This window comes from Amphibalanus amphitrite, unplaced genomic scaffold (genome assembly GCF_019059575.1).
Source record: "Amphibalanus amphitrite isolate SeventyFive unplaced genomic scaffold, NRLGWU_Aamphi_draft 000982F_arrow, whole genome shotgun sequence".
In the NCBI taxonomy this organism is placed as follows: domain Eukaryota; kingdom Metazoa; phylum Arthropoda; class Thecostraca; order Balanomorpha; family Balanidae; genus Amphibalanus; species Amphibalanus amphitrite.
In genome coordinates, this window is record NW_024882476.1 from 35,222 (window position 1) to 47,521 (window position 12,300).

Genomic DNA, 12,300 nt, shown 5'->3' on the forward strand with positions numbered 1-12,300 from the left:
TTAGAAATGATCTAGCTTTTTTTAGTCAAAAGTTATTGTCGAAAAACACTTTTCTTAAAAACAGCTATTTTTGGAGTTTTTGCCCTCTAGAGGCTAAACCGTTGACCTGAGGTCATTTTTGATGATGACCTTATCAAAAGAAGAGTTCAAAAGCTATCGATTGCTTTTCCTAGCGTTTTTCTAGCTATCATAGTTCCTGAGATAATGGCATGTTTTCTGAAAAATATAATGACAATTCGCAAATTTTGACCTTTGATGACCTCTGGTGACCCCAATATTGCTCTAAGATGAAAAATGACCGAAATACTTTCAAACGTACGCATTAATTGCTATCGACTGCTTTTCACCGCGTCTTTCTAGCCCTCTTAGTTTTTGAGTTAGAGGTGGGTGGTAACATATGCCCCCCCCACTAGGGCGAAGTTGGCGGAGACCGCCACTGGGGCGCGGGTTAAGATGGTTGCTCTTGATACGATCGAATGCTTGGTGATATGATGATAAGCGCAAGAGAATTATTTAAACGAATTATGACCGGTTATTTTTTGATAAAGCAAAAACTTTTTTCATTTTTTTTTTTTTGCATTAACGGGAAAGCGTTAAGCCATATCTACTGAAAATCTTAACCTGCGCCGGGCCGGGGGGGGGGGCGATTTGCGCCCCCCCCCAGGTTTTTCGCAGATAGCCGAAAAACGGCGGCGTGCAGCGCCACCAAATTTTGCATACCTGTTTTTCCATCTATTGCGCATACTGTGTGCGAATTTTGACCTTATATGACTTAAGGTCAGGTCAACAGGTCGGTTTGAGTGACCTAACGTCACAAAAAGTTTGAGCTTGCACCAAAGCTACAACTGTTGACCGATCGATATGAAACTTTCAGGAGTTAGTAAGGGTGACAATATCCACAAAATGTATGTCTCGGATTTTTTTATCTTATCAACCGTTCTACCCTCATCACTCAACTGAATAATTCTCCCCTTTTCAAAAACGGTGCAGTGATACGGCATCTCAAACCTAGAGCGACTACACTCAAGTTCAAGCTAACGGTCTCCACTCTCCAATTCAGATACCTATCGAAACCTTTCCGCGACCCGGTGCTGTGGCTCAATCAGTGGGCCAGCTGGCCGCAGACCATACCCGCAGGGCATGAACCTTTGACCATATTAGGTCAACACGCCGTGGCCCCAGCCCGCTCGCCAGGTCCGCGCTCATTGGCCGACGCGGCAACCGCACAACCTGTCCCCTCCCCTCCGTAGTACTCGCAGCGGCCGGCGGATTCAGCCAAGTTACCGACCTGCCCAGCGTGGGGAGGGCCGGCCGGGAAAGATACATATTTGACCGACTATACACGTCTTCTATTTATTATGATTCGATAAGCTTCTTTTTGCACACTGGTTCTAGCTACATGTCATTGGAAACGGGACTGTAACCATCGAAAGACGTTCAACGAATTTGCTTCGTGGGGCCGAGATATCGCTATGTTGCCAAAAAGCAGTGGTATGTCCTCTCCATTCACCCTCGCCGGACCTATTGGCTTTCTCCATACGCGTCGGCCGAGGGGGAGGGGGTGGCAGGTACGAACCCCCTTCGCTGTTTCGCCCCTGGTGGAGCTATTGCGTCGCAGAAAAACGAGCGTGTGCGCCGTTACGAGACGAAGAGATTTCTACCCAATTTTAAGGTCCTCGGTCAACCGGTGACCTCTGAGATCAGATCAAGTGCCCCAAGGTACGGTTCCGTTTTTGGTGAATAACTTCGCAAAAAAACGGCCGCCAAGCCGCGATTTTGGCAGCATCGTGCTTGCCTCGCTCAGGCGCGTCGAATTATATACTTTTTTGGGTGAGGTCACCTTAGTGTGTTGACCTCGGGTCACGGTCAGCTCAGCGCCCACACGTCACGAAGTTTGTCGAAGGAGGTCATGACCCATCTCCTTCGATTCGCAAGTCTCCCTGAGTCCATTGGTGGATTTCCTAAATCGCTGGATCAATTTCATCGGGAGTCATTTACGAAAAAAATCAATATTAGCCTAATGACGTCATAAATGACGTCAGGCAAGTTCAACATTCCAAAAGTGACGCATCGAACCTTACAACGAGTGCATGAAATCACAATTCTGTGTGGTTTAGATAGTTGGTGGTCCTTCCCGGCACCAGAATAGCAGTTTTCATTTTCCCCATCGCCTTATAATTGTGAGGTCACGAAAAAACCCTGACCTCATATGACCTCAAGGAAAAATCCGAGTGATACAAGTTGTGAGACCCCTAATGGATACTACATCCTGCAAGTTTCATATCTCTGTGAAAGCTCCTCCGGGAGAGAGGGTGTTGCAAAGTTGCGACGTTTTAACCCGCGGCCCACTGGGGGGGGGGCATTCGTAGCCCCCCCCCCTCCCGTTTGTCTGCAATAACATCCAAACCGCTTGACGTATCGACGCTAAACGTACAGCACATTTGGCTCCATCAATTTGACACCCTCTGTCGACATATGAGCTTCGTAGCTACCATATGTCGGCCGGAAATGACGTGATTTCGACGCAAAATATGAACCACGGCAATCGCTCCCAAGAGCTCAGTTTTTAAGCTAGATCTTATTTCTTTGCATGAGAGGACTTAGAGTAGACTGTGCTATTACTATCTCGGATTTTACAAACATTGAAATTTTTATAAATTATTCATATTCCTAGTCTCGTTCAAAAATTTCAACTTCAAAATTTGACCTTTTTTGGCGTGAAAGTGACCTGACCTAAGCTAAATTCAACTCGAATGACACAAACGACATCAAATTCGAAATATATGGCCTAAATGGACCATAAAGCATGTGTCACGTGACCAACGTATGCTATAATATTTCCGTGACCTTAAAAAAGTAAGGGTTAAAAAATAAGTAGATAATGATGCTTCCCCGCCCTGCTCCGCCCCTACCCTTTCCGTTTCTCCCTAACCCTCCCTGCCTGCTTCCATACCTCTTCTCTCCCCTTCCCTCACTTCCACTCTCACGACTGTCGCTCACTGACTCAATGATAAACTCATTTATTCCTCCCCATATGTCTCTCACCCTCCCCTCCCAGTCTTCTTTATCACACTTCTTTGCTCCCTCCCTCCCTCATCTCCCCTCCCCTCCCAACTACTCCCATCCTTTCCCTCCTCTCCAATCCCATCTTTGCATTTGAAAAAGTAGGTACTGGCTTCTTCTCCGCCCGTACCGTAGATACATATACGTTTTTTTATATCCCAGTTACCGAAGCTATATATTAACCCTCGCCCATGTAGGGGGCGAACCCCCCCCCCCCTGAGGTTTTTCTTAGCTACACGCCGAACCGTTTCAGATAGCCTGCTCAAATTTTCAATACCCTTTGGGGCATCCTTTGCGCAACTTTTGGTAAAAAAAATGTCAATGTCATGCCAGGTCACGGAGTTATGACGTCATAAAGGGAACAAACTCCGGCCAGATATACGCTAAATTGGAGATTGCTTCACATTGGTATAAATGCCGACTGACCTGACACACTGATGGATTGTTTTAGAATCACAACTGGCTGATTTGACATTGGCACAATGTCCGTTGACATTTTGAAGGTTACTAAAGGTCAAGGCAAGGTCAGTGACCTCGGTTGACCTGTAATGACTTCTTGCACTTGTATGCCTTTTCGGGGTATTTTGATGCCCTGAATTCGAATTTGCTATCCATTTCAGGCATCGTCGGTTGTTTCTTGTAGTTCATTTTGGGTCAGGGTCAGGTCAGTGACGTCACACGCCTGACGTGACCCAATGCACAAATGACCTTGCAGACTTCCGATGCTCCCAACGCATCATTTTTAGAGTTATGACATCGAAATATACACCAAACGATAGAGAATTGATCAAAGATCACGATAGTGAAGGTTTCAAGTCGATATCTCTTACCGTTTTGCCGCAATCGGCGCGGAAATCTGAAAAAGTTAGATTTTTCCGAAAATTTGACCTTTGACCGGTCATAAGTAGGTCAAATGTTGACCTAGGACCAAAAAATATACCACCAATCGCGAGATCTCGTTAAGAGCAATCCGTTGGTCTTTTCCGCTAAGCTCTACGACGCTCCGTTTTCAAACGCCAGGGGGGTCGCACCACCCCCCCCCCCCTGCATGGGCGAAGGTGGCAAAACACCGTTTACGGGCGAGGGTTAAGGTACAGGTCACCGCTGAAGTAATGTGGGGCATCCGTAGTGGTTAGAGTTTGCATCTGTATCTTGGGAACCATTTGTCAGATTATCATGAAACTTGGAATGTAGCCTACATGTGCCATCATCATTACAGCTGTAAGCTCGTATTATGTCACCTACCTTTAGATCACTCCGTATTTAAAAATCGTCGGTCAGAGCCATCTGTTGGTGAGATTGGCAACTAAATTCCTGATTTCGCCACTGATGCCCCAACCACGTGACTCTGCAGTAAACCAATCACCGTGTTCGGAGGCAGCATGAATGGCGCCAGATGCCCCTGCGTCGAGGCTGGCGCCTCTCGGTTGTGGCGTGAGTGACCGAGAGTCTGGTCGCGGAGCGAGGTCAGTGGGGTCAGCCTCGCCAACCGCCTCCGGGCTAGCGGAGCGCTGGGCAGTGCGGGTCTGTTAGGTTGGCATACCCTCCGCGGCACCGAGCGTGCCGATAGTTCTTTCTAGGAAAATGCGGAATGTGTTCGTGGCTGAACTAGTCACAATGCCGTTTACATGATCAGGGCGGGTTGCATAGTCACCGCAGCCAATGGACTTGTCTGTCCTTTTAACAACCTGCAAAATGGTTCTAACGAGGTCACATTTCTAGCAACTCACTTGCCAGTGCAATGACGTCAAGTGAGTTATATGATGATAAAGTGAGTCGGCTAGTTTTTGCGAATTAGAAAAGAGATATTTCCATACACAAACATATAATCGGCTAATATCTTATGACCGAACAAGAGTCAACGAATGTCGATTGTATTCATAGTGCTCGTGAGGTCATAACCTCAAAAGATATATCCATCTCGCCTGAGCCGGCCAGAACCAGTCTGTGGAAAACGGACAACCCCCGCGCGGACCGAACCCGCGACCCCGCGATCCATAGCCTAACGCTTAACCGCTCCGCCACGACGTTTCTGGTGTCACGGTTCTCTGAACAGTAGCCGCGATGTGTTGAGTGATTAAAGCAGCATGGCATGACGCCTACCGCGCTCCGGATCAGTCGGCTGGGCCTCGGGCGAGGCCAATCACGTGACCAGTCGGCGGTGAGGGACGGGACTCCGTCGTGTAAATAAAGGGGAGGGGTCGAGGAGGGACGGGGAGGTGGTCGCCGCCCTTTGAAATGGCAATAAACGTTTGGTCAACGGAAGCCGTCCTACTTGCAAAACAGTTGTTTTTTATCGCAAAGCGGAAAAATTCAAACTCATCGGCACATGGGTGGAGCAATTCACCCAGGTATTTCAATCATTTATCCCGATAGCTTCAGACCGTGTACGGAATGATCACCAATTCAAATTGCAATCGCTAAAAAATACAAGTGTGACTGCAATTACATTGCACCCTTCCATAAATATAAATTTAAAAAAGTATTGGCTCGCTTAGTAGTCAATTAGTCATATGCTTGCTTCAACGTCATTTCTTCTCTTCGTCTTTTTTATGAAAACGAGTGAACGTTGAAAGAAATGTTATGCTATTCATCCACTGACCATTTTATTTTATAAACTTATTTGTATGTCGAATTTCTCCCCCCCCCCCCCCACCCCATTAACTGGCAACGCCGTCCAGAAGGTCTCTTCCAAGTATAGGGTTATGGCGGTATCGTGCTTCGCTATGATCTCACACGCAGCACGCACACTGAACTGACTGTGATTGGCACTCACTGAGACAAACCAATGAGCCAATGAGCGCACTGTTGAGTATCCGCCGGGGGCGGTGGACGGGGTCAAGGGTGATTGATACGAGCATGACCTCTGGCCGGCCTCCACCTGCCTCGACCCAGTTGTCGGGCGCCCGTGCCTTTGTCATACAGCATTTCTACTCATACAGCTATCGTAGGATTTTGCTACAGCGTAAATCTTGTAATACAGGTCATGTCGACGAGGCCCTCAATGAACAAAAAAGTTCGGCGGACAACCGAAGCCAATGCACAAATATTTTACAGAATTAGACTATACAGGTGGTTAAAATTTAAGGTATTCTGATCGGCTATTGTTATGCAAAACATCAATTCATTCAAATATTTTAAATAAAATAAATGGTAAATCTGATATTGTAGTAAGTTACAACTGCTCATTACGAACATCTTCTCTCAAATGCTGCTTTTTTCTATCTTCAAAACTGAAGCCTTGATAGTTAACGGCGTGGCGAACCACTCTGGCACGCTGCTCTCAGGACATTACACCGCTTACTGCCGACACCCGTACACGGCAGAGTGGTACGAGTACAACGACTCGCGGGTCCACGTGATGGACCAGAGAAACGTCAACAGCGGAAAGGCATACGTGCTGTTCTTTGAGCTGGCCGGCTCGAAACACCGCTCCGGCTCGACCCACGTCTAGTCATCCAGTCACGGGAGAGGAGCCTGCGATCGTCACCCGCTCGGGCCCTGTGTAGTCGCACCGACCGGCGCACATTCTGCTCGGACAACTCTAGCCAGCGGCCTATTGTGATTTGTGCTATTGTGTGTAAGGTGTTGTGAAAATTTATTGTAGGTACTGGCTGTCACAACCAGTCAGCTTACAACTATCTGCATATTTTAAAGGTACTAGCGGGGCATGGAGTTTGCGGTAAGCATTACCCATACGTTAAATTCACATTTATTTCAAATATAAAAAGCACTTTCAGTCAAATCTCCCACGTGAATCCGTGACACGCTGGCTGCTTCACAAAATGGCATCGGGCATCGCTCTCGCACGCCTCGGGTCAAAGCTCACTGTTGCCCTGAGGCTGGTGTCCCTGTCACCCTACCTCCACCCACCCCTCCCACTGCACCGGCCGGTAGCCCCGCGGTCAACCCCTCCCCACCTCAGTCCCTCCCCCTCCTTGCCTGTCAGAGAGCAGCTCCTATCGGCCGATGCTGGTGTCCGGATCATCAATGGCAGGGCTACTCTCTACTGGAGGGTCCAGCAATGACTCCTTACTATTGCGTAGTACGCACGCGCGTAGGTTTACAACTCTGTGTTCAGTGGCGGTCACAGAAACATGACTCCGGGGTGCTCCAAGGGGCTCGATATTTCAGTTTTTTCGATGATAACGAGCATGCTGTGGCAGGTAGAATGGTGACACATTAGAGGAAGTTGTCAATCTGAAATACGAAGCTGTGCGATCCTCGCTTTTGACGATATATCTTACCGTCAAGGAATGGCGCTATGTTTTGTTCGATCACAGTAGAACCCCACATTACTTTAGCGGTGACCTGTACGTTCTCGGCAGGTAGCTCAAACAGTAAGTACTGGGTGCTTCCCGCCCAGCTCCGACACTAGTTCATAGACATGATCGATAATATTTCAGTATTTTGTGGAATTCTGTAACCAACCTATCTCAAATCTGAGTGCCCTACCTCGTCAAGCTCCGCCCCCTCCCCAACTCCCTTTTCTCCCCGCAACCCCCTATCCCGGCCCCGACCCCCCCCCCCCTCCCCCGCCCCTCCCCCTAAGGCCCGCTACTCATGATCGGTAATGTTTTCAGTGCTACAGATATAATACAGGGTGACCCAAAATCAATGTCACATCCTCCCACAACCTTTATTTTGCCTAATACGGCGTAATTTCAATAGGGTAGTGAGCCTAAAATGAGTATAGTTTTACATTATCAGTTAAATAAATTCAAAACTAGAAAGGGTGTGAATAATGGCTATATGGGACATTGACATTACGTGTTCTGACTACGACGTCCTATGTGGCACAACGGTGTCAGACGAGCGGTTGTTCTGTAATAATTGCATCTTCTGACCAATGTCGGCTATACTCATTTTTTGCTCCTTCGCAAAAAATGAGTACAGTTGTTTCAACGCTCTATTGTGCCTAATCTGCTGGATTTGCGACGCTGAAATTCGCCTGGAACGTGGATATGAAATCGGTGTTGCTAACAATATAAGTATTGAAATGTAAAAAAAAAATCAAGAAAATGTATTACCGGTCGTTTCAATTTATTAAGACACATAGATGACTTGAGCAGACAACAATAAACACAACCGACAATGGCCACAACACCAACCACGGTCACAGTGGCGTGGCGAACGGGCACCGCCACATTTCCAAAAGCCTGCGTGAGCTTTACCCCCTCTACTTCGATCGAGTCGTCAGTTTGGTCACTTTTCGCTTCGCGGATGGCTTCTCGATCTTGTGCGACGAAGACCGCTTCTTTCCCTTCTCTTCGCGTTTCTTGGAGAGTTTCCTGTCCTGCTGTGACGACGGAGACTTCTTCCCTTTCTCTGCGCGCTTCGCCGCCTCCAGCTCGAGCCTCTGCAGAGAAGACTCTGACGTCAAGACCTCGCCGCTCTTGTTTTGAACTCGGCTGCGGCGTTTCGTCTTGTTGGCCAGGGCCGCCTTCGTCTCACTTGACTGTTCCGGACTGAGAACACTGAGCACAGCATCCTGGAGCGCCTCATCAGGTGACGGGATGTCATCACGTGACGTGCTCCCGGGTCCCACCATCCGGCTGCGAACCTTCTCAGCGTCGACTGGGAACAGACCCGAGCCGCGGAATCCGGCCACGGCGTGGACCGGATCCAGTTCCTTCCACAGCTGGGAGATGAGAGTCGGGAACACCGACTTGTCGACAGCGACGAGTCGTGACTCACGCTGCCACCGCTTCAGGATTTGCGCCCAGGCGACCTTGACCGGCTTGAACACGGCGACGTCGAGAGGCTGGATGGCGTGACTGGTGTGTGGCGGAAGACATGCCACCATGATGTTGTTGTCCTTCGCAAGCGCTGCTGTCCGATACGTCATGTGGGATCCGTGACCGTCATAGACGAGCACTGTGGGCTGACCATCATGCTTCTTGGTGATCTCTGGGACGAAGATGGTCTGGAACCAGCTCTCGAATATGTTGCCCTCCATCCAGCCTGACGGTGTCGTCCCATAGGCCGTTCCTGGCGGTCCGCCACGCATCCACGAGTCAAAGGGCTCACGTTTGGCCTTGTAGACGACGAAGGGTGGGAAGTAGTTTCCAGTGGCGTTCACGCAGAAGAGGACGCTGTATGTCGCCTTACCACAGCTGGCCGTCTTCAGGTAGGCGTCACGGGACTTGCTGGGGACGATGACCCTTGTCGAGCGCGGATCGGTCGAGAGTCCCGTCTCATCAAGGTTGTAGATGTTGTCCGGCTTGTCCTCGAGTCCCAGGTCGACGAGCACCCCGTTGTACATGGAGAAGAAGGCGCCAACCACTTCCTCTGTCAGAGACTTGGCACGAGTGATGGTGAGGATCTCCGGTTTGCGCGACGCGAGGACACCGGCGTGACGAGCCTTGAAACGTGACAGCCAGAAGCGGGTGGGCCTGTTGTCCTTCCACTGCGTCTCTCTGCCGAGGTTGTTCAGGAACTGCTGGACCAGATCGCAGATGTCACTGGTGTCCAGTGGAAATGCTTGGCGGGCGAGGTAAGCGAGGATTTCCACCAGCTTGTCCTCTTCGGTCCTCGTCAGCACCGTCGGTCGCCCAGAGCCAGTGGAGCCGGTGACGTTGATGCCGAAGATGTGACGGCGGAGCGTCTCGTACGGCACGCCGGTGTCCTTGGCTGCCTTGTAGACGGTGAATCCATCCGCGACGAGCTTCTTCGCTCTGCCCAGATCTTCCTCCGTGTATTTCGGCATGACGATTGGTGCCACCTGACAAAAAAGAGGTCATTGTTTAATAATTCGTGCCAGGAATGTGCGCGTTTACACCAGTGCTTTTGAATCAATGACGACGATACTCGGCAGGTAGAGGCCCGCAGCTCAGGTCGGCAGGTCCTTCAGCAGGTCCCGTATGACCAAACATTACCCAATATATCAAGAGTTCTGAGGGCATACTAAATTGCGAACCGCTACAAACCAGAATGATTACCTGATATTTTTTTTTTAAAGTTGAAATCAGATTGTAAGCAATACACAACAAATTATCACTGAAGGAGAATCCAAGACTAATGCCATTCAAAACTCACCAGTTTTTGCCGTATGCCAGCAGGACACGCGCACGAGACGACGATCAGTGCAAAAAGGACGTGAAAAGCTCAGCCGACCCTCGGAGTCACCTCTGTCGCCGGAAACGCCTCCTGATTGGTCGAGCCGGTGCTGGTCACGTGACAGGTCACAGTGCCATTTCCGGTGACTCCCGATTGGTGGAGAGGGCACTGGTGGTCGCAGATCACATGACGTCACATCCGGTTGTACGGTATTTCGCCAAAATGGCCAGGAGTAGATAAAGCAATTAATGTCACCGCTTAACTATAAAAAAAATAAAATAATAATAAAAAATAAAGGAAAATGAAAAAGAAAAAAAAGATCGGTGACTGAAGCTCAAGCAAATGAGAATCGACCGAAACGAGTTCCAACGCTTACCGTATCGCGCTTACAAATACGCTGCAGCGTCAGTCATTGTGGCCATCGAAGATGGCCGGTAGATCGTAATCATAACCAAAATAATCCCGGAAATGTCTTTGGGGGCGATATTTAGCAGGCGGTGGAGTAGCCATGCTCAAATTCACACTTTTCATACTATACTCATTTTTTGCAACACTTTGTGGAACTATACTCATTTTATAGAAATTTACAAATGCTAAAATTTTTGCATTACGCTTTCGAATTTTCGATTATTTTTTACGGCTGCCAGCAAGCTCAGTGCATGAGACAAACAGCTGAAAAGGTAAAATTAATTCAGCAGTGCACATATTTTCACCAGGCTTCACTTTTTAGCATGTACTTTTTGTGACATTTTTGAAAAAAGCATTCAATCATTTTTCAGACCAAAGTCGCTTGACATTTGGCGATGGACGTATTTGCAACTGTTGCAGTAGACCTTCGGACGCACTGTGTATTTTTTTCTTATTTTTGTTCAAAATAACTTTGGCGTAATGCACATTTTCCAAAACTATACTCATTTTTTGCGTATACTCATTTTAGGCTCACTACCCTATAATTTCGGCGTTACTTGCTCCTAGAGACCATATTGGCTGCATTCTAGTCACGTGACCTTCGATTTTTTGTGGCCCTGACTGGTCAAGTGGTTAACGGAGGCTATTTTCGGGGCAGTAGCCAGGGCGAGCGGACCAGGTGTCCGCGATGGCAAAACGGCACAGCAAATCGTCTTGCAACGGGGCAGTCGGCATAGCTGCCGGCGGCATGGCCCACAGCCAGGTCGCCGAGGCACTGGGCATGGGTTACCGCACGATTTGCCGCTGGTTGTCACGTGACAGAAGCAGATAGACGCTTGAGAACAAGCTAGGTCGCGACAGGAAGACTTCCGCCAGTCGGGTAGCGCAGATCATTATCGCGAAGTGTGGAGCTTAAGACGGGCAAATCCAAAAGGAAACTGGCAAGCAGGCTGACTGCTAACGGTCATCCAGTTTCAAAGTCGACAAGCCATCGGTACCCGAGGTTGTCTCCTAAGCTGAAGCCTACCAAGCCACGTCTCCGGCGGGCTCCGCCGGGACAAGAAACTGGCGGGGGCCGATTCGATTTCGCCCCCCCCCCCCTGAGATCTCGGAAACTAATGAACGGATTTTGATCCGGTAAGCGGCATTGGATTGCTCTCAACGGGAAATACATTTTTTGACATTTTTTAACATCAAAAACGAAAAAACCCTGAGACCCCCAAAAAGCCAAAATTTTGCGATTTGGCAGAGTTTTCAAAGAATGAGGTCTAGTTCAGTATCTAGGAAAGTCAGAGGAAAACGGAAAAAGCAGCTGATAGCTGAGGAAATTTCGTTTCGAATAGCTGCCAACAGATTTCAGCTATTTTTGATATTTGAGGCGCTAGGAGTCAAAAATCTAAAAGCGTATTTTTAAGTAGCACCACTTTTGCGTCAATAACTTCTGAACCGTTAGTGATAGCCTGAAACGGTAAACGCCGTTGCAGTTCTCTAATGACTGCGAAACAAATGGTTTGTATTTTGACCTACTAAGGTCACTCTCAATTTTGACCTCAGGTCACGGTTCGGTTGACATGACCTGAGCAAGTATAGGCGAGTAACATATCATTCGATACTTCGTTTGGTAAAAGATTGTTCAAACACCAGCTTTAAGTTTTTATTGGGAGCTTTCGGAAGCGTTACAGCTTCCTTCGTCAGCCTTGGATAGAATTCTTAAAAAGACAGATAAACACGTAAGTACAAAACAATTCAAAATTCAAAAAACGCCACTTA

The 12,300-nt window shown here is 48.4% G+C and overlaps 1 protein-coding gene across 1 annotated transcript; it reads right to left on the reverse strand.

Moving 5' to 3' along the window:
- Positions 1-8,133: 8,133 nt before the first annotated feature.
- Positions 8,134-10,829, reverse strand: LOC122368851 (MFS-type transporter clz9-like). The gene is made up of 2 exons (XM_043343122.1): positions 10,102-10,829; positions 8,134-9,787 (listed from the first exon to the last, which is right to left on the reverse strand). Exon 2 carries the CDS (start codon positions 9,770-9,772, stop codon positions 8,243-8,245), a length of 1,530 nt encoding a protein of 509 aa, XP_043199057.1. The 5' UTR covers positions 9,773-9,787; positions 10,102-10,829; the 3' UTR covers positions 8,134-8,242.
- Positions 10,830-12,300: the final 1,471 nt, after the last annotated feature.

What these genes read in the sequence shown, in the direction of transcription:
- LOC122368851 (XM_043343122.1), bottom strand. Translation starts at nt 9,772, where the DNA reads ATGCCGAAATACACGGAGGAAGATCTGGGCAGAGCGAAGAAGCTCGTC.